This window comes from Micropterus salmoides, unplaced genomic scaffold (genome assembly GCF_014851395.1).
Source record: "Micropterus salmoides isolate LMB-PRFRI ecotype aquatic unplaced genomic scaffold, ASM1485139v1 Ms_hic_scaffold_15, whole genome shotgun sequence".
NCBI lineage: Eukaryota > Metazoa > Chordata > Actinopteri > Centrarchiformes > Centrarchidae > Micropterus > Micropterus salmoides.
In genome coordinates, this window is record NW_024040596.1 from 18,777,202 (window position 1) to 18,800,389 (window position 23,188).

Here is a 23,188-nt window from a genome sequence, read left to right on the forward strand (position 1 = left end):
GGGAGATAAAATCAGAATGTTATGAGCTGGTATCTACTACAACAAGGAGCATGGAGAAAGAAAATTAAGGTTTTATACACCATACACTATGTATAAGTAATATCAATGAGAAAGTTTTTTTTTTTTTTAAAGAAAATACAATAAATCATTTAAATTTCTCATATCGTGGGTGAAGAGATTTTTTATGCAGATGACATTTAAAAAAAAAAAAAAGGATGCTGTACTTTATATACTAATGTCCCAAAAAAGAGAAAACGTCAACCTCGAGATGTTCAGATAAATGTGTATAGTAGGATTAAGTAATATAGTGAAGACATGTTAGATAAATACAGTGCCTTGCGAAAGTATTCGGCCCCCTTGAACTTTTTGACCTTTTGCCACATTTCAGGCTTCAAACATAAAGATATAAAACTGTAATTTTTTGTAACAACAAGTGGGACACAATTATGAAGTGGAACGAAATTTATTGGATATTTCAAACCTTTTTATCAAATAAAAAACTGAAAAATTGGGCGTGCAAAATTATTCAGCCCCTTTACTTTCAGTGCAGCAAACTCTCTTCAGAAGTTCAGTGAGGATCTCTGAATGATCCAATGTTGACCTAAATGACTAATGATGATAAATAGAATCCACCTGTGTGAAATCAAGTCTCCGTATAAATGCACCTGCTCTGTGATAGTCTCAGAGGTCCGTTTAAAGCGCAGAGAGCATCATGAAGAACAAGGAACACACCAGGCAGGTCTGAGATACTGTTGTGGAGAAGTTTAAAGCTGGATTTGGATACAAAAAGATTTCCCAAGCTTTAAACATCCCAAGGAGCACTGTGCAAGCGATAATATTGAAATGGAAGGAGTATCAGACCACTGCAAATCTACGAAGACCCAGCCATCCTTCTAAACTTTCAGCTCATACAAGGAGAAGACTGATCAGAGATGCAGCCAAGAGGCCCATGATCACTCTGGATGAACTGCAGAGATCTACAGCTGAGGTGGGAGACTCTGTCCATAGGACAACAATCAGTCGTATACTGCACAAATCTGGCCTTTATGGAAGAGTGGCAAGAAGAAAGCCATTTGTTAAAGATATCCATAAAAAGTCTCGTTTAAAGTTTGCCACAAGCCACCTGGGAGACACATCAAACATGTGGAAGAAGGTGCTCTGGTCATATGAAACCAAAATCAAACTTTTTGGTAACAATGCAAAACGTTATGTTTGGCGTAAAAGCAACACAGCTCATCACCCTGAACACACCATCCCCACTGTCAAACATGGTGGCAGCATCATGGTTTGGGCCTGCTTTTCTTCAGCAGGGACAGGGAAGATGGTTAAAATTGATGGGAAGATGGAGGGAGCCAAATACAGGACCATTCTGGAAGAAAACCTGATGGCGTCTGCAAAAGACCTGAGACTGGGACGGAGATTTGTCTTCCAACAAGACAATGATCCAAAACAAAGCAAAATCTACACTGGAATGGTTCACAAATAAACATATCCAGGTGTTCGAATGGCCAAGTCAAAGTCCAGACCTGAATCCAATCGAGAATCTGTGGAAAGAACTGAAAACTGCTGTTCACAAACGCTCTCCATCCAACCTCACTGAGCTCGAGCTGTTTTGCAAGGAGGAATGGGCAAAAATTTCAGTCTCTTACAGCTGTAATCACAGCAAAAGGTGGCGCTACAAAGTATTAACTTAAGGGGGCTGAATAATTTTGCACGCCCAATTGTTCAGTTTTTTATTTGTTAGTTTGAAATATCCAATAAATTTCGTTCCACTTCATGATTGTGTCCCACTTGTTGTTGGTTCTTCATAAAAAATTACAGTTTTATATCTTTGTTTGAAGCCTGCAATGTGGCAAAAGGTTGAAATGTTCAAGGGGGCCGAATACTTTCGCAAGGCACTGTAGGTCTTATATTTCACAATTCTGAGGGTTTACCATCAGAAAGAAATTAATTTTAGCACAAGTGGGATCAGTCCTCCCCTCCTTGTTCTCATTATGTGTCAGTGACATGCAAGCTGAAAGACATTGTAGAATATTATAGTATGATTGATTAGCTCTATGTGTCCTGAAAAGGTGAGTGTTAAATGAGTAAACACTGAACTTGTAGCCAGTGAGTGACTTTTAACCAGCTAACAGGTCACAATTTTTTCAAATTTTCATTTAAAATGAATGTTGACATTTTCTGATAAGATCAAGTTACATCATACTGAAAGTATGTTGACTGATTCAATGAGGTGGTTCTTACCAAGGTATTATGAAAATGTTCCATTAGGTTACCTTTTTGTTCCAGGTTTATTTAATACTCATGCAGTTCTTTTTTTCATCATGCAAAATGAAAAATATCTTAAATGTTGTGTTATTGTTTAAGTCAAACTCAAATGCCAAAAGCTCAACACATTAGTGAGAAGCGGAAAGAATTTAGACAAAGAAGCTGGTGTGAGCTTCTGACTATCTTTTGTTTGCAAGTCTGTGTATATGTATAAATGTTTTTCGTATTTTTTCCTTCAATCAGTATTTTCTAATTCAATTTTTATCATGATGGTTTAATTATCAAATCAAATACATGAAGTAGCAAGTAATTAAAGACACACCAAGAATCAAAACTATGAAAACGGATTCCAGAAAATGTCCTGGGTTATTATTGACTCCATTTCTGCTATTTTTCATGGCATAAAAGTTAGCATGAAATAAAGATTAATGATATATTTGACCTTTAAACTGGAGATCACACAATCCTTACACTATATGCCAGCCTCCTCACCTACATTTTAATTTTACAAACCTGTATAATAAGCTAGTCTAAACAAACTGGATTCAAACATAGCTTAACTTTAATAGCTACATAGCTGCAGCCCACCCTTTTAACTAATATCTCTGGTGTGCAATATTCATCCATATAACAGCTCAGTTAGCACAGGTACACTGATGTGAATTAATTCACTTGTTCAACAGCGCCTCCATGTGTTTAATCTTTATTCCTACATTGGAAAAGGGCGTATTGAAATGTACACATACAAAAAAAAAGTATACTGGTCTGAGACTTTGGGATGTAAACTGAAGGGCAAAACAATACCTTTATTTCTGAAGTTAAATGTGAGTAAAATCATATAAAGTGTTGTATCTCCTATCACAAGGGGGCAGACATGGCAGAAAAGCAAAACACGGTCTCGATCATAATTTGTGCATGTCACACATACCACTCTTTACAGGGTCATTACTATAGTGTCAGGATTTCAAAATAACCAGCCCACTGGTAAACCACCCTCTCCCATCTCCCCACTTCCCTTCAACATCGACAGTGACTTTCACCCCCGAAAAAATCCATTTCATAAGGAAGGTAAGTAGGCGAATAAGTACAAGCACATGCTTATTTCGTGGAGTTTCTCATTAAGCTTGGTTCACAGTAAGCTGACTACTGGATAATTGTAAAGACCTGAGGCACATGTTTACACTACCACATGCACTGTTGGTATTATTAGATTACATGGTTGGATTTCATTTAACATAAACCTTTTAGACATGTGGTGGTTTGGGACTGCTTAACAGAGGACTGCTGTAAAAGTGCAATATTATTGGAATGGTTTGTCTTTCATACCCCTCCTCTCTTAAGCCCAACGAGAGCTTGACTTATTAATCGAGGCTGAGTAACACTTGTCAACACTGTATCGGCCACTGCTATAACCAGGATGTCTTCCATTTTAGATCCACGCCCCTCATGCTCTCACCAGCCACACCAGAATGCCCCACCGAGTGACTGCTGAGAGCCCTGCAGCTGAGCAGAGCTTTAGTTACAACGCTGACGAAACAGTGTTTATTTTGGCAGAAAGGCACCCGTCCTTAAGTCCACCTGATACGAGGTGATGATGTACGTGATGAACCAGTGGCTCCTGTGCAATGTTTGGTATTCTGTGGCCTCCAGGCCCAGTGAAATGTCTATCAACTAAAATGCAGAAGATTTGAATGAAACATATGGTTATATGTGGTTTTTAAATGTGGCTGTGTTATCATGCATGCCATCTCCAAATCATCCTCCAAAAGCCTTGAAATCAATTATTTAGGTTATAATGTTTAGTCTAAACTGCCTTTAACCCTTTACCTGCTCTCTGCATCATGCTTTTTAGTCCTCAGACAATTTACAAGGCTTGTTACAATAGGTCTTTCTCAAAACAGACATTTTATTTAATTGGAAATGGACAGGTGTTATTAACAAATGATGGTTCCTTTCTACTTAATAAGTAGAGACTACTTAGTAAGACACGACAGTGTGACAATGATCCAGCATGCCCAACAGACCCATTTTACGCCAAAACATTTCTCATAGTAGGAAAATCCTGCTTAATAGTGTTAACGATGGCTCAGTTCCATTTAAGTGTACCAATAAGCCATGACATTGAACCAGCACAGGGGACAGGGTCCTGAAATTACCTGTGATTTCCCTGCTATATCATATTATTGAATACCGTCTATACCAGGACCCTGAAACTGAGGCAGCTAAATGGAATTCAGCCACCCCCAGTTGCCCCAACACTGCCGGCCTCGGTCTTCCACCAGCCCCCGGATCTGTTGGATTTGTATTCTGGGACATGGAGCTTGGTACTATCTGCCTCCACGACAGCTGTCCTTGCTTTGCCACAGACAGAATTAGTAAGATAAGCACAGCAAGAGACAGAGGGGCCCAGTTGTTGGACCAATAAGTGAGGTCAGATGAGCCTGCAGCACCCTCTTGGTGAATGGGAACATGAGAGAAACAACTAAGTTATTAAGGCTGGGACTTTTCACTTAAACTAATTTAGAAGAGCGGAATGTGAACCTTTAAAAAAGGAACAAATCCCCAAACTCTTTAACACTGCATATTAATCGCAGAAATGTCACAATAACATTGAGATGATTCCAGATGAAGGGGAATCCTAGCAATTCAGAATGTAGTGGTGTAAGGTTGACTGTTTGTGTGACTGCATATGTGAAAGGCAAAAGGAACAAAGACACAAACTTCAGCATCTAAATAAAGTGTCTGGTGACCGCTGGGGTTGAAATATCCCACCAATCTCTGTAGGGATTTAGCAATCTGGGAACACAACACCAGGCTAAATGACTGACGATTTGCTGTTTCCTATATCTAACCTTCCATTTCTCTCTAAGGTTCTGGAGAAAGCAGTTGCTAAACAGCTGTGTGACTTTCTACAGAGCAATAGTTTATTTGAGGATTTTCAGTCAGGATTTAGAGCTCATCATAGCACAGAGACAGCACTGGTGAAAATTACTAATGACCTTCTTATTGCATCAGACAAAGGACTTGTCTCTGTACTGGTTTTATTAGATCTTAGTGCTGCATTTGATACCATTGACCATCAGATCCTATTACAGAGACTGGAATATTTCATTGGCATTAAAGGAACCGCTCTAAGCTGGTTTAAGTCCTATTTATCAGATCGATTTCAGTTTGTACATGTTAACGATGAGTCCTCCATGCACGCCAAAGTTACTCATGGAGTTCCTCAAGGATCTGTCCTTGGACCAATCCTCTTCACTTTATATATGCTTCCTTTAGGCAATATTATCAGGAAACATTCCATAAGCTTTCATTGTTATGCAGATGATACTCAGTTATATCTATCGATCAAGCCAGATGAAACTCATCAGTTAGCTAAACTTCAAATGTGCCTTCAGGATGTTAAAACCTGGATGAGCTGTAATTTTCTTATGTTAAACTCAGATAAAACTGAAGTTATTGCTCTGGGGCCTAAGCACCTCCGTGACGCATTATCTAAAGATATAGTTTCCCTGGATGGCATCGCCTTGGCCTCCAGCACCACTGTGAGGAATCTTGGAGTTATCTTTGATCAGGACATGTCGTTTAAGTCTCACATTAAGCAAATTTCAAGGACCGCCTTTTTTCACCTACGTAATATTGCGAAAATCAGGAACATCCTGTCTAAAAATGATGCAGAAAAACTAGTCCATGCATTTGTTACTTCTAGGCTGGATTACTGCAATTCCTTATTATCAGGCTGCTTGAAAAAGTCCATTAAGACTCTTCAGCTGATCCAGAATGCTGCAGCACGTGTTCTGACAGGAACCAGGAAAAGAGATCACATTTCTCCTGTTTTAGCTTCTTTGCATTGGCTTCCAGTAAAATCCAGAATAGAATTTAAAATCATTCTTCTTACCTACAAAGCTCTTAATGGTCAGGCACCATCTTATCTTAAAGAGCTCATAGTACCTTACTACCCCACCAGAGCACTGCGCTCCCAGAATGCAGGGTTACTTGTGGTTCCTAGAGTCTCCAAAAGTAGACTAGGAGCCAGAGCGTTCAGCTATCAAGCTCCTCTCCTGTGGAACCAGGTTCCAGTTTGGGTTCAGGAGGCAGACACCATCTCCACATTTAAGAGTAGGCTTAAGACTTTCCTCTTTGATAAAGCTTATAGTTAGGGCTGGCTCAGGTAGTCCTGAACCATCCCTTAGTTATGCTGCTATAGGCCTAGACTGCCGGGGGATTTCCCATGATGCACTGAGCTCCTCTCTCCTCTACTTTCTCTCCCTCTGTATGCAACCTTATCCCATTATTGCATGTTACTAACACAACTTCTCCCCTTTCTGGTAGTCTTGTGCTTTCTCGTCCCTCTCCTCTCTCCTCCTATCACTTCCTGCAGGTTTTCTGGCTCTGGAGCTGTGGAGTCTGGATCTGTGGCTGCGGGTTGCCTGCTGCCCCCGTGTTCCTGCTCGACACCCTCTACTGCAACGACTATTGTTGCTAGTCTTATTGTTATTATTGTTATTATAATCATTAACATTATGATGGTTACCATTAACACTATTATAAATATCTGTACCATTTTTCATTTAGTTTATAGCAACATTACCTTCGCTGTCTGTACCTCTGTGTGTATATTGTGTAGGCTGCCTCCCTCCCCTCTCTCTCTCCTTACATCCCTCTCTCTCTCTCTCTCTCTTTCTCTCTCTCTCTCTCTCTCTCTCTCTTTCACTCTCTTTCTCTCTCTCTCTCTCTCTTTCACTCTCTTTCTCTCTCTCTTTCTCTCTCTCTCTCTCTCTCACCCCAACCGGTCGAGGCAGATGGCCGCCCACCCTGAGCCATGGTTCTGCTCGAGGTTTCTGCCTCTTAAAAGGAAGTTTTTCCTTGCCTCTGTCGCCTAGTGCTTGCTCTTGGTGGGAACTGTTGGGCTTCTGTAAATATCATCACAGAGTACGGTCTAGACCTGCTCTTTTATGAAAAGCGCTGTGAGATAACTGTTGTTGTGATTTGGCGCTATATAAATAAAATTGAATTGAATTGAATTGAATTGAATTGAATATAGACCCACATGCTGAGTGGGTGCTATGGCACTCGGCAATAAAAGAGTGAAAATGAGTACAGGAGGCTTTTAATCATGGTCATAAATGAAATTTTGGGGGACAAAGCAACCACATCAGAGCCAGCCCAGATAAATGTTCAGTTTTAACTCTGAGAACCATTAAAATGTTATTTGGCCATTGTAAGAGTGTAATTACTTTTACATTAAGTTTTAAACAGCTTGTTCTTTCCTGGTTTTGTGACAGACTGGTGGGATGAATTAAGGTATAAACAGGCATGCGTGGCTGGATGAACATTTGCATGAATTAATAAGCACCACCTCTTCTCACTTAGAGAATCTTCAGACAAGCAAACACAACATATTCCCAATGTTTCATCTTTATTAATTGTTTTGCTTTATATCATTTGAAAATAATCAGGTTCGAGTTTCAAATCATCCTGTTGCAGACTGTTTTCTTCTATCTACCACATGATCATACCTCATGCATCCGGTAAATTATTACATCCATTGGCGTAATCTCTCTGATTAAATTCAGTTTACTTGTTTGAGCAGTTACAGGAATCCATAAAAGAGCCACATGCAGGATCATTGGGACTTCATTAGGTGAATTTGATATAAAATGCACAAATCATATTGCACAAATCTTTTGAATAGAAGCAAGTTATAGCAGCAATTTGAGGCTAAGTGAGGCAACACTTTACTCTTGCTAATTTTACTTATACACAATAACCATACACAAAAATCCTGTGTTTAGGATGAAAATTGTTAAGTCTGTAGCTGGAAAATGGACAAGGGAAATCATCTATATTCCCAGTGCTTGAAATACTTTTGCAACCATGTCCCAGTTTGCAGTACACAGGCCAATATTACCTCATACTTCAATACAGTTTGTTAGTGACAAGGCTGTTCTGCTGACAGCAGAATTGGATTACTCAAGAACAATAAAAACATAGACCTTGCAGTAACCGCATATTATGTACTTTAGCAATGACAACGATTACATTAGCAAAATAAATACATTGCTATTCTTCTATTGTAGATATACAGTCTATGTGCTGTATAAATATATTTTACAAAATTAACAATACTACAACATTTTGGGAAGTATGCATATCAATTTTTTTGCAAAAAGTTAGATAAAGACTCTCATATCTGTGCATTAAATATAAGGCTACAGCCAGCTTCTGTTTAGCTTAGCTTAGTACAAAGACTGCAAACATGAGAAACAGCCAGCCTGGCTTTGTCCATCGGTAACATAATTCACCTACCAGCGTCTCTAAAGCTCATGTTTTATTTTGTTTTATTTTGTTGTTTAATCTGTAAAAAAAATCAAGTGTAAAAATTACAAGTTACAGATTTACAGGGGCTTATGTGCAGGACCATTTCTTGGATGGGAGCAGAAACTTCCCAAAGTCTCTCCCTACCAAAAAATAGTCTTTCATAAAACCCCTCATTTTTTATGGATTAAATAAAATATATAATGTGTTAATTAGTGAGCTTTACAGGTGCTGGTAGGTGGATTTTGTGACACACAAAACCAGGTTAGCTATTTCCGCCTGTTTCCAGTCTTTGTGGTAAGCTAAACTAACCAGCTTCTAGCTGTAGCCTCCTATTGGGCAGACATACAGTGAGGGAGGTAACTATCTTCTCATCCAACTCTCAGCAAGAAAGTGAATAAGTATTTCCCAAAAAGTGAAACTATTCCTTTGATGCAGGTAATCTGGTCTAGTCTTTAACGTCAAATCAAGGTTATGGTAGTCTTAAACACATTCCTGCTGCACACTTGCTAAGCTGCAAGTATACCCTATTCCCACAGAGGGACCCCAAAATGACTCTTCATCAGTTCTAATTGCCCATTTGAGACCTTCATTATGACGCTGCATGTTCTTTAAAGTCAGTTGCTGGGATCCATTTCAGCCTGTGTGACAGGCAGTGCAGTGAAGTTCTTCCAGAGGATCATATTGGATCCTGGATGACCCAGAGAAATTCTAGTCCAATTGGTTGCTGTGGCATTAATTATTAACGGCACACTAGTGATGATGGGGTCTGCCTGGCTTGACCTTTCCACATGGCTGTATTTGCAGCAGAAGTAAGCACCAGGCTTTAGCATCACGATAGCCCTGCAGTGCCCAGACAGCTGCACCTTTATCCCCTGGCCTTAGCAGCTGAGTTGGAGGCCTCGATCCAGAGTGTAGAGTGGGGGTGGGGGACAACTGTGTGCCAGCTGAACACAGGCAAGAAGCAAAGGCTGAGGGCTTGGGGGCAAGGGCTGGGGGCATGCTAGGGCAGTCGTGGGCAATGTTTCAGTTAGGCATAAAACAGATTGACCATTGAGGTTAAATAAGATCACATGTCTGAAGTTAAGTGAACTGAATTTAAATCTTTGTCTCCCATGCTTGGGTGAAATACTTAATGTGTTTAATGTTGGCATTATAAGAGGAACATGGTGAACATATGCGGTTTATATCTGTGCTCAAGTGTTTTACTAAAAGAACATTGGATGTATTAATTTAAAGATACCACATGTCTGTTAGACAGAATAATCAAATCAAATCTATTCAGTCTTCTTCTCAGAACTAGCACAACATCTTCTTCTGTCTTCTGTCTGATGAACTGTCATCCGACTTCAATTTTGTTAACAACACTACCACTAATAAGCCAGATTCCTGTTTGTCTGAGCTGCCCGTTTTCAGACGTGTTAGCAATGCTAAGCTAGAAATGGAAAAGTTCCTATATATTTTAATTTCAGTTGGCATTTGGGGCACCTGGCATATAAAACATTGTTTGATATAAAAATAATATCTTTATATCTCCTTTCCACGCTAATTAAACAAGACTAAAAGTCCCCAGCTGTACTAGCTGCTCTGTGAGGCATCGTTCATGCTGATGTTTATCAGGTTTACCGCTGCAGTTTAGCATGTTAGCATGCTGGTATGTCCATATTCGCATTTAACAAAGTGAGGTTGATGGAAATGTCATTAGTAATCGACAAATTAAAACTTTGACCTGCACTTGAAGAAAAGTTAAGGGATCGTCAATTTTCTTACAATTCATCCTCAGGGGAACATGAACTTGTGTATCAAATTTCATGTTAATTCATCCAACGGTTGTTGAGACATTTTACTCAAAACCACAAAAAAAACTGTCAGGGGATCATCAGCATCAACAGGATTCATCCTATGGGGACCGTACAAAATGTCTGTAAAGATTTTCATAGCAGTCCATCTAATGCTTGTTGAGATATTTCAGTCTGGTCCAAAGTGGTAGACCGACTGGTAGCCATGCCACTAGTGTGATGAAAAACAAGTCTTTTTATACACAAATGAACGTAAATGCACACATACACATATAAACAGCACACACACAAACTGATGTGACACTTTGTGAAGCACCAATCTGTTTATGGTGGTCTAAAAATAGAGCACTTGGATCTAGTGACGCATTTTCTCACCGGAGAGGGACAGGGACCACCAGGTCAGGAAAACCTGCTGCAGACAGGGACAGAAAGAAAGAGTTGGGATGAGGAAAGAATTGGGAAGGGTGTGGGGTTGATAGAGGGTGTGAAGCAGTGTGAACAAGGCAGTGTTGGGTTGCAGGAAATAGTGCTACATTTTTCTTAGAAACCATGTGGGTGTCTGTCACTACAAGGCCTGGATATGGTACCCAACACGTTTGGGACTGAATGCGTATTCCCCTGTGGGGAGAAATATAGGAGGTAGAGACAGATGAGACAAATGAGTGGGGACAAATCTCACAGGACAACAATCTTTGACATTTGACCCTTGGCATCCTTTCCATCATGTATCAAAGGCCATTGGAAGCTCATGGCGTTATGAAACTTTGTGCATGTGCGTTTGTGCACATGTGTGTGCAGTGCAATATTATGATAATGATAACCACAGATATGTCTCAAATAAAGAAAACAGCAGTTGAGAAGAATGACTTGCTTTTCTACAGGAAGCAGGATAGGGAGCGATGATATGATCAGGCTGCCATGGGGAGAAACAAAAATATTAGAAAGATCAAGTAAAATTTATGTGAGTGAGTGAGTCACTGAGTGACCTTAAAAGGCCACACGGTGGTCTCGCTGGTGACTGAATGAGCAAGTGAATGGGGGCCTTGGGGTTATCTCTGTGAAGCGCCGCTGTATTTATAGATACTCTCAAAAAAGATTCCCTGTGCCCCCCCCTCACTTGCCCCTCCCCCCTTTCAATTAGCCCCTGATGGGTGGAGTAATGCAATCAGGAGTAACTACAGATCACTCGGAGCCTCCTCTCTCAGTCTGCCCCAGACTCCGCACAGGCACACACTCCTCAAACAGGAAGGTAAGACCCAACTCTGTTCAACTGCTCCGCTATCCATCCATTCACTCGTCCATCTTTCCACCCATTCATCCTTTCACTGGTCTTTATTCACCACATCTTCCATTCTCCGGGACACAGCTGCTCACTGTGCTCTGGCATCCTCCTGTCTGCCTCCCCACCCACTTGCTCATGTTCTCCCTCTTTCCCCCTGCACAGTACCTTCACCATTTAACGGCCACTTCTCTCTCCAAACTTTATGTCCTCCAGTCTGTCTCAGAGACAGCCGGAGTTCCTCTTTTATTAAATAACTCTATCATCTATTTTTGTCCAAACAATGCACAACCTCTGTTTACCCCTGTTAGCGGAGCTCATTTCCACCCTTCTTTCCTCCCTTCTCATCAAGCTCTCACACTTCCCTTCAGCAAAACTGTGTTGATAAAGGTGTCAGCTCCTTTCTTGCTGTTACACAGTTGTGGCTTCCATTTTGGCAAACTTGTTTGCTATTTTGTGGCTTTGCAGCATTTGACACATTTCACAGCATTTTGATGTGTTGCACTTCAGTATAAAATCTTGTAGTCACATTTTCCAAGTGCACAAAAAGTGCCTGTTAATACAATATTACAAAGGGACCTGAAAGGTTCCTGAAAATAACTCATTTTACAGTATGTGAAAGGGGTCAGGTTCAACTGAAATATTTGATTTATACTGCATTTACTTTGAATGTGATCTTGTATCAGGACTGAATAGGAACAACATAATTTAGAGCTCAAGTCAATTTAACATTTAATTTCATTATGCACTTACAGTGCTATGATTACTGGCTGTTGTTTGCACTTATTTAATTAACTGGGAATTTCTTCAGAACTGTTGCTTTGGAAGAGAAGATGTGACTTAAGCGAGCTGTTTAGAGGTCTCACTGTCAGAGAAAGCACTGGTTTACGGTTTTCATTTGCATTCAAGATACGATAGAATTGCTTTTTCAGTTTGACAAAAAAATACAACTCCTTTCAAAAACTGAAAAACAACCCCCCCCTTTTTTTTTTAAATGCCCAGAGAGTTGATTGTCTGGGTGAAAACAGTAGAACTTTCCAGGGATAGACCAGGCTGCACAGTGGTCAAACACTTGTCATTGCACTGCAAGACTCCCAGATGGGCAGCATCAAAGAGACCTCAGAAACTGGGAAACAGCTGCATGGCATGTCTGAATAGCTGAAGGTTCTATTTGTGACAGTTAGATTATCCTTTTTTTATTTTTAGGCATCAGATAAACCCTTATATAAGCTAGGTGAGTCATGGTGAGAGCTACAGACAATGAGGGAATGTGGGAGGGGTTGAGAATAACAGAAAGGACAGGCAGATTAACCCATCTCGCATTCAGCCAGATAAAAGATACTAACGGCTTGAATGGTGGGAACATCACAAATCACTCACAGATCTCATGTTGGACCACTGAGGTGGGATTACACAGAGATCACAAGTCCGGACTGTCCAAGCATAATAAAGCAGCAAGAAAGAGGAAAGCAGCTCAATTAAAAACAGTGATGCAAGATATTAAGAAGCAATGAATGAAACAATGGTTTGGAGGGAATATATGAATTTAGAGTTTTCCAGCGTTTTTTCCTAGCCTCCTTATATGGTCAAAGCTTTGCAGAGGAATCATTGCATATATAGTCAGTGAGTCTGGACTGGAGTATGCGTACGAGTTACAAACAAAAAGCCCGTAAACACTGCATGTACTGGTACACTGAACAACTACACTTTTACTCCCTCTTTTTTTCCTCATATCTTCTCTACGCCACTCACACAGACCCACATACTCACACTCAAATATCGCCCACACTATCCTTGGTCAACAGACAGTAAGAGTATTTAGGCACACAGGTGGGATAACCAGGCGGCTTAACAGGCGGACCACAAACAGCTGCAGCTTGTGAGTAGCCATTATTACGAGTGCCATTCAAACCCACTTATACACACACACACACACACACACACACACACACGTAAGGGATACAGTGATCTGGTGCTGACAGCTGGATGTGAGGTGATGGATGGGTCAGTGTACAGTGGCATGGTGAGTGTTGGTATGCAATGGGGCAAAAGTCGACTGTCTCCAAGCAGGACTGATAGGAGTTATTTATATCCACCTCATCTGTCACCCTCTACTTCTGACATCGAGAACAAAATGAAAGACTGCCGAGAGATGGGAGAGAGAGACGAAAGAAGGAAAATGCAACACGGAAAAACCCTGTAATGTGAAGGATCTTGATTGTGAATGTGTCCTAGAAAACATTTACTGCGTGGAATTTACGATCTCTGAGAAATCGCTCTTTGCTGAGTGTCAGTGTCACTGCAAAGATGTATTTGAACTGAGCAGCAAAAAGAGAAAAAGCTTATTTAGGTGAAAGGATGTGGAAAATCTTATTCAATCATCCAGATAAAGCTGTTTCATATGTGGAATGAACCAGGTGTGGTAGCCAACCTCAGCTTACTATGGCTGTTGGCATAAAAGTCACATAGTTTTGACAGAAAACTCTCTCTCCTCTCACTTCCTATGTCTCTTTCTCTCTCTCTCAGGTGAGTGACCCTGGGTCAAAATGACCGAGCGCTACGACTGCCACTACTGCAAGGAATCCCTGTTTGGCAAGAAGTATGTTCTGAGAGAGGAGAATCCCTACTGTGTGAAATGTTATGAGAGTCTGTACTCCAACACCTGTGAGGAGTGCAAGAAGCCAATTGGCTGCAACACCAGGGTAAAGAGATGTCACTAAATACATGGTTCATATGAGCCCTAACACGCTCTTTATGTGGGTTCCTGTCTTGAACAGTAATTATCATCAGTCGGCCTAGCTCTAACTGCCCATGTTATATTATTATTATATTTTAATATAGGCCTACACTTAATATGTTGTGTGTGTAGCATGAATGAACTACAAAATTTGTTTTGTTATGCAGCCTTGTGCTGTATAATGACTAATAAACTACCTTGTACCTTGAATGTTCTTCTAGGATCTGTCATACAAGGACCGTCACTGGCACGAGGACTGTTTCATGTGCTTCCAGTGCAAGCGCTCGCTGGTGGACAAGCCCTTCTCCACCAAGGATGAACAGCTCCTATGTACAGAGTGCTACTCCAATGAGTATTCCTCCAAGTGCCATGAGTGCAAGAAAACCATCATGCCAGGTAGGAAGAAAGCCACAAAGAGAGCAGCAGAAACCAAATTTTTACCAACCAAAAATCCTATTTCTGAAATAACAAAGCTTCTCACGTGTCACTCAAATTTATTGACAGTTTTTGTGAGTGAAAACCCCAAGTTAGACTGTTATCACATATATTAATACAATTGTTGGTAAAAATGTCTGCGCTTCACCAAGCAAAATATGCAATACATGTAAGTTGAAGTAAAACAACTACAATTTCAAACCATAACATCATGAGATGGAATCAGCTAAAGTCTAAGCAGATCTAGAGTAAGTGTCAGAATGGTGCATGTATGAATGGTTTATATATGATTGTCTCAAATCTAAATGCGCCAAATTACATTTTATGCACAACAAATCAGTGAAATTATGTTAAGGTCGGGTTAGTGTCAACTACTAAAGGACCAATATGGACTCAACATTTAGGAAATCCTAACATTTCTGCACATTTTACTAAAGAACAATAAAGTTAAGCTTAAGTATTTCCATAAAGTTGACTGACTGTTCTAAATGTAAACTTTTCTCACAAAAAAACTAAATAAATAATTGAATGTAAATTGCACATTTTCTATTTTCTTATTGCTGTTCTCTTTGCATCCGTTTACTAACTCCATTCATTCCCTTACTTTCTGTTTCTCTGAAGGCTCCAGAAAGATGGAGCACAAGGGGAACAGTTGGCATGAGACCTGTTTCACCTGCCAGAGATGCCAGCAGCCCATTGGCACCAAGAGCTTCATCCCTAAGGACAACCATAACTTCTGTGTGCCCTGCTATGAGAAGCAGTTTGCCATGCAGTGTGTGCACTGCAAGAAGGTAGGACACCCAATTGTACATATCATAAACTCTGAAGTGTAACTCATTTTTATAGTCGTACTTATTCTTCATTTTAACTCAAAGAACTGTGATTACACCCGTCTTTGTCACTCTTGTTCACTCTTATCAGCCCATCACCACTGGCGGGGTGACCTACCATGATCAGCCCTGGCACAAGGACTGCTTCCTGTGCACTAGCTGCAAGCAGCAGCTGTCCGGCCAGAGGTTTACCTCTAGAGATGACTTTGCCTACTGTCTCAACTGCTTCTGCAACCTTTATGCCAAGAAGTGTGCCTCCTGCACCACCCCCATTAGCGGTAATCACAATTTATCTCTCCCTGATATGTCCCTAACTCTAAAAAAGTTTTGTTCATCAAATGTTTCTCAGTTGTTTTGACTTGGGACTCATTCTTCTCTTTCAGGCCTTGGAGGCAGCAAGTACATTTCCTTTGAGGAACGCCAGTGGCACAATGACTGCTTCAACTGCAAAAAGTGCTCCGTGTCCCTGGTTGGCCGTGGCTTCCTAACTGAACGTGACGATATCCTGTGCCCAGAGTGCGGCAAGGACATCTAATTCGGTCTGAGGGACGATGGATACAATGATTAGATGACCATGTTATGATAGAGAAATGACATAGATACAAAAAATACTATCAGAGCTCAGCATCCATAGCATATTTACAACCTAGCATTAACTATGAATGTGTATTGTTTGATTTGAAGAAATACAAACTACTAACAGTGTTATTTGAATTTATAAATTTTATTTAAGTTAAATGTTCACTCTTTGAGAAAAGGTCTATACTAATAAAATAACTGTTGTCGGTTATGTGAAAGACCTTTGCTTATGAAACAGCAGCATGTTTGGATTTAGACACGGTCTATGGCATTTTGAAATAAATCTACAATATTTATGTAGACTATCCACTTTGAAGTGTAATGATTACTGCTTTGTGCATGAACTAGCTTGATGCTGTAAGAAGTAGAGGTTTTGTGAATTAATTCTGCTATTACCAATTAAATATATTGAAACTGTGTTACTTTTTGCTCTTATAATTGGAATGCATAAATCTAGCAATTGTGCATGAAATCACATGAATTTCCGGGGGGGGGGGGCAAAGGGTTCAAAATGTTTCTATTAAGCAACCGTGAGAGCAGAAACTGTACACACATTAAATACAAAAGTTAGTAAAGATTGGTGAGTCTAGGATAAATTTAGATTTCCTTTATTATTTTTTACCACAATGTTAGTTTAGACTGTAGAATGTTTTAAGTGCTGTATGTTACAATACTGTCATATAATGTGGGCCACAAAGCTGCTAACATTTCTACTGTAATTAAATCAACAAAAGTGATTCATCGTATTGAGACAATTTATTTAGAAAACTGTTGGTACAAACATGACACCAAATTGAAAAAATGGATTCAAATTTGTAATGCTGATTTACTCTACATCCATTTCAAACATACTAACTGCAAAGTCAATTTATCCACAATTCCAAATAAATATATTTCACAAAGTCAATATTCTTGGTTAAGTCCATAATCCTTTTTTTGTCTGAATTATTAAAAGGTGATATTCAGGTGTTATCTGCTTCCTCTGTGTCAAAACGGCTATTTAGTAGTGGATTATGATCCAGCTGTAGAGGAAAATCATTCATCTCAATGTCATGTGCAACGTATGCACAATAACTGCTTGACACTAATATTTAAAAACCTGAACCTGAACAACTTGTGAAACAGTACAGGTTTGAACAAAGCCGAACATCAGAGGAATGGAGTTCATTGAGAACAAAAATGACACCTACTACTGGCACAAAATGTTAAGTGTACACCCACACTTGAAAGGTTATGCTCAGCATAATCTGTGGTTTGTATTCTTTTAAAAAGGTACACCAGATAGAAAAAAAATTAAGCACTGCCTCATTATGCATTCACAATGTCCCTTAAATATGTCCATCATTTTGACAGTCACAATCTCATACTACCTAACCCTAACCCATTCCAGTTATGGAATTAACGGTTACAACATTTTAAACAAAATTTAAGCAAGAAACTCAAACCGGTACTGCAGGCCCTCTTACCAAAACCACAGAAACAGAACATCAACAATCATAACTTCTATAAATGGCTTTTCAAAAAACAAAAGTCATGTTGCATGTTCTGTCCTCTAGAAAGTCCATGTGTGGGACCTGAGGAGAGTTTCTCGTCATTGCTGGTAAGGGCACTTGAGGTTGTGGAGAGCAACAAGGAAGCATGTGACTTCAAAAGCAGGTTTGTCTTCAGGGCAAAACCCAATCCTCTAAGCTCTCAGAACTGAACAAGAGCTGCAAGGTGGCCTTAACGCACAGGTAAAAGGGTTTTCATCCCTTTGATGCCATGGGATGACTGTGATGGTGGTTAGAGTGCACAGGTAGTGGGCAATAACATTTGGTGGGAGGGGGAGTGATCTGTTCTCCAGGGCCTGAGCTCCCATCAGGTCTGTGTGAGTAGGGACCAGAGGTCAGGGCCATGTCACATGCTGGATCTTTTTCTTCTCCGGAGACTTCACTGCACCCTGAAGAGATGACACATCAACAGGTTGGACCAATAATTAATGCAACATATAATGTACTGCAATCTGTTACTGACCAATTGGCATACCATTATCAGTGATTTGACATATGAAAGATGACTGAAAAGATTTGAATTACAAAGACATAGTTTTTCTTTGTGATAGTTAAAGCTCTGTTGCATGAATTACATGAACATTATAAAGCAGTAAATAATCATTACATTGAGACCAATTCCCACTTTGATATTTTAGGGGTATGTTTTTGTCTTTATTTACACATCGATTGTAGTCTTTTCAATACATTGTATATCGAAGAATCACCTCTATTGTGAAAGTATTGTATCAGCATTTGTCATATACTGTATGTTTTCCACCCAGAATTACAAGACAAACATTTAAATACAAGAAACACAAAACAATATTAATAATTATGCACATTCTCCTTGAATCACACAGTACATTTGGGTGTAACGCATAACTGAGGACAAAAAGTTCCTACCGAGCTGTTTGCTTCTTGTTTGAGGTTTGCGGTGTCAGTGCTGTGGTGAACGGATGAGGAACAGGAAGAAGAAGAGGACGATGTGTTTCCAGAGAGCCTGCGGATGGGGTTCAACAGGTTTGCAGCAGGGGGAGGTTTTAACCTGTCGGTGATTCCCGATGATACAGTGGTTCCCTCTAGTTTCTTAACTTTTAGTGGGCCAGATTGAGAGGAACTGCCATCAAACACAATCAGATGCCTTTTCCTATTGTGGTCGTTACTTGAACTGGAAATGACCAGACAACAATGACAACAATAATCAATAGTTTATATTCACATGGATTAAAGCCATGTTGATAGTAAGGGCTCTATTTTGGAGCAGGTGCACAGGAGGCACACAAATTGTATTCCCTCGCCTGTACCAGTTTGGGATTTTGGTGACTTGTTGTGCGTCACAGTGGGAGGGTCGTTACCTGTCTGACATGTTAGTCGCTGTCTGTCTCCCTCGGCTCTTCTCCATCCTCTTGCCCCAGCGACTGGTGGGTAAAGTCCTCTGTGGCAGCGGGATGACATGCCGGAGGTAAAGCTCTGTGAGCCGGTCCCGACTCTCACCGTCTCTGGTACCAACATTTTTCTGATTCAGACAGAAGACCTGTTAGCTAACATTGCCCTGTATGAAAAACATTAATCAACGTCTGATGCTAAGAAACCCGCTACTAATGAATCAGCCAATATAGCAGACAGCTATGATGACTGTTAGCCGGTATGCTAACATTATGGTGTCGTTCTTTTACCTCCACATTAAGTGACAATTTCCACCTTTCTCTCTAAACATTAACTCACCTCACTTAAGATGAGCTGCATAAACTCTTGAGACAACAGCTCAGGGTGCAGTAATAGATCCACATCTGTGGTACAAACAGACTTTACATCTTGTCCTGTGGAAGTCGCCATATTTGATGATCGTGTCTTCCCGACATGCACCGCGTCACAACAATACAGCATGGCAGACTGCAACTTGGCTCTGAAACATTCTGATGTGTGAACGTTTATATGCCTATTATTAAAATGTCAACGCGATCATTTTTATCAGGAATTAAAGTGTGTACCGCAGACTTCACGAATAGAAGACATGCTCAGAGGAAATGCTCAAATTACTCCAGTAACTATTACAGCAGATTTGCCAATTAAAGTATTTTTTTTATTTGAGGGAAAATTTGCATCTATTTACTTATTTGTTCAAGGCTATTTCTAAAATACTTTAGTATACTCAATCTGTGCAGTTTCAAAGTGAAATCAAAGATGATTCAACTGAATGGTGTTAAATGTCTTAGAATTCAGATATTTTACTTAAAGGTTCAGTGTGTAAGTTTTAGTGTATCTGATCTAGTGGTGAGGGTTGAGCCTTGTTGAACCTTCATCAAATGACTCAATTCAATTGCTCCTGGGACAAAATAAGTACTTTATAATAAATGTAATAATACTAATGGCAATTATAAAGTTAGCAGTAAAAAAACTAAATTTGTACTTTTTTCCATGAGGTTCTGCATGTACAATCTAATTTCTTAATCCAACAAAAAGGCTTTGAAAACTGTCAACATGTGGTCCTCTTTTAATATCTGTATAATATAGACTACCCCTGGCAAAGTTTTTACTGTTTGTGTCGTCCTATATACAGTATTTGACTGTATAGACTGTTCTGTATACTTCTTTATGTCCCATGTACACTTTAGTCCTCTTTTTGCAATAAAGATTTAAGGAGAAAAATAATCTCATTATTCAGACACTACATGAATGCACCATCCATCACTGCTCACCCCTCCCTTTGCAAGCGTGCAGGAGAAGCTAGGTGTCCGATACGTTCTATATGGCAATCTATAAGCTCTTATGCGCTCTTGTGCTAAATAATGCGTGTGGTCCTCTATTTGTCCAAATTTCACTTCTCCTACTACTACAACTTCTTCTTTGTCTTGTATGTATTCGAAATAGTGACAAAACACGCTCTGTAGAGTAGTTTGTTCGTTCAAGCTACTGTTAGAGTGACCATATTTTAGTTTTCAAAAAAGAGGACAGTGGGGGAAGGAGGCAGATGGATACTCGCAGTGGGTGAAAGGTTGGGACTGGGGGGATTCAGGTAATTGATGGCAATGTGTATGGGAGGAGTCTATCTTATTGAAGTTTAATACTGTTTTGACACTGACACGTACATACCAGCTTTTATCATGGTAGGTTGTTTTCTTTCAATAAATCCTTGATTAGTCTCTAATGCTAAGCGCTAACCTGTAGCACCATGTCATCCTTTTTTTAATGTCCCACCCCATCCAGGCTGTGATTGGTCGGTTCACAAAAAGTGACATTAGTGAGCAACTTTATGGACATGCTTGGATAAAAAAAGCACCCAATCTTCTCCCTACTCCATCTCCGCTGGTGGAGAAAGCAGACAAGATTACCGCCAGCTTGTGAGTAGTGCCGGTTCTGGAAGAAAAAGTCCTGGTATGCCAAAGAGTAAAATGTAATAATGACGGTACTGCTCAAAACAATGCAAAAATGCACACAATGAATGACGGCTGTAGAAAGCATTTTGGGCGATTTAGTAATCCAGGCCGGACACATTTTTTGGGAAAAAAGAGGACATGTCTGGGAAATCGAGGATTTATGGTCACCCTAGCTACTGTAGTAACATGGCGTCGCAACATGGCGACGTCCATGTAAGAGGTCCCACTGTGTATGTAGCAGCAGAAGACATTAGTCAAAATTTAGCTAATTTTAACTATTTTTTATACTGTTGGGTTGTTTAATCTATAAAAAGTAATATATAGGCCAAATGCACTATATTTTATAAAGTGAGCATATATTTTGTATTTAAAACCTTGAGTAAGTAACTAGTAACTATAGTGGAGTAACAAGTACAATATTTACCTCTGATTGTAGTGGAATAGAAGTATAAAGTGACATAAAAGGGAAATACTCAAGTTACGTGCAAGTACCTTAAAATTATACTTGAGTAAATGTACTTTGTTACTTTCCACCACTGTATTCAGGTACACCTGTATGCCTATAAAATACTGCACAGAACAGCTGAAAAGATGAAAATCTAAGCTATACCAAAGGGTTTTTTTTTTTTAAAAAAGGGGGGGGGGATCACGACCACTACAAGAGGTCCTTGCACGTATAGTCATAAATGTGCACAAAAAAGATTTTGAGATTAGCTGTCAGCAGATACAAACACACACACACGACCAAACACGTGATCCCCTCCAGACTTATGACTGGCGGAGATAATAAACAAAAGCAGAATTATCCATAACATCATGCCAGGTTGTTGTTTTCTGGTTGGTAAACACTGAGTACATTTGGTGATAGTTCTGTATTACACTGCTCAAAAAAATAAAGGGAACACTAAAATAACACATCCTAGATCTGAATGAATGAAATAATCTCATTAAATACTCCTTTCTTTACATAGTTGAATGTGCTGACAACAAAATCACACAAAAACTATCAATGGAAATCAAATTTATCAACCCATGGAGGTCTGGATTTGGAGTCACACTCAAAATCAAAGTGGAAAACCACACTACAGGCCGATTGTCCTTAAAACAAGTCAAAATGAGGCTCAGTAGTGTGTGTGGCCTCCACGTGCCTGTATGACCTCCCTACAACACCTGGGCATGCTCCTGATGAGGTGGCGGATGGTCTCCTGAGGGATCTCCTCCCAGACCTGGACTAAAGCATCCGCCAACTCCTGGACAGTCTGTGGTGCAACGTGGCGTTGGTGGATGGAGCGAGACATGATGTCCCAGATGTGCTCAATTGGATTCAGGTCTGGGGAACGGGCGGGCCAGTCCATAGCATCAGTGCCTTCCTGTTGCAGGAACTGCTGACACACTCCAGCCACATGAGATCTAGCATTGTGTTGCATTAGGAGGAACCCAGGGCCAACCGCACCAGCATATGGTCTCACAAGGGGTCTGAGGATCTCATCTCGGTACCTAATGGCAGTCAGGCTACCTCTGGCGAGCACATGGAGGGCTGTGCGGCCCCCCAAAGAATGCCACCCCACATCATTACTGACCCGCCGCCAAACCGGTCATGCTGGAGGATGTTGCAGGCAGCAGAACGTTCTCCATGGCGTCTCCAGACTCTGTCGCGTCTGTCACATGTGCTCAGTGTGAACCTGCTTTCACCTGTGAAGAGCACAGGGCGCCAGTGGCGAATTCGCCAATCTTGGTGTTCTCTGGCAAATGCCAAACGTCCTGCATGGTGCTGGGCTGTAAGCACAACCCCCACCCTCATACCACCCCCATGGAGTCCGTTTCTGACCGTTTGAGCAGACACATGCACATTTGTGGCCTGCTGGAGGTCATTTTGCAGGGCTCTGGCAGTGCTCCTCCTGCTCCTCCTTGCACAAAGGCATAAGTAGCGGTCCTGCTGCTGGGTTGTTGTCCTCCTACGGCCTCCTCTACGTCTCGTGATGTACTGGCTTGTCTCCTGGTAGCGCCTCCATGCTCTGGACACTACGCTGACAG

The 23,188-nt window shown here is 40.5% G+C and overlaps 2 protein-coding genes across 2 annotated transcripts; one reads left to right on the forward strand and one right to left on the reverse strand.

Annotated features, from left to right (window-relative positions):
• Positions 1 to 11,542: 11,542 nt before the first annotated feature.
• On the forward strand, positions 11,543 to 16,667 carry LOC119904282 (four and a half LIM domains protein 2). Its single transcript, XM_038720829.1, has 6 exons — positions 11,543 to 11,634; positions 14,191 to 14,366; positions 14,623 to 14,797; positions 15,458 to 15,627; positions 15,758 to 15,944; positions 16,050 to 16,667. The coding sequence occupies exons 2-6, from the start codon at positions 14,211 to 14,213 to the stop codon at positions 16,199 to 16,201; spliced, it is 840 nt and encodes a 279-aa protein (XP_038576757.1). The 5' UTR covers positions 11,543 to 11,634; positions 14,191 to 14,210; the 3' UTR covers positions 16,202 to 16,667.
• Positions 16,668 to 16,986: 319 nt separating this feature from the next.
• On the reverse strand, positions 16,987 to 19,656 carry cunh2orf49 (chromosome unknown C2orf49 homolog). The gene is made up of 4 exons (XM_038720830.1): positions 19,503 to 19,656; positions 19,133 to 19,293; positions 18,681 to 18,945; positions 16,987 to 18,184 (listed from the first exon to the last, which is right to left on the reverse strand). The coding sequence occupies exons 1-4, from the start codon at positions 19,611 to 19,613 to the stop codon at positions 18,131 to 18,133; spliced, it is 591 nt and encodes a 196-aa protein (XP_038576758.1). The 5' UTR covers positions 19,614 to 19,656; the 3' UTR covers positions 16,987 to 18,130.
• Positions 19,657 to 23,188: the final 3,532 nt, after the last annotated feature.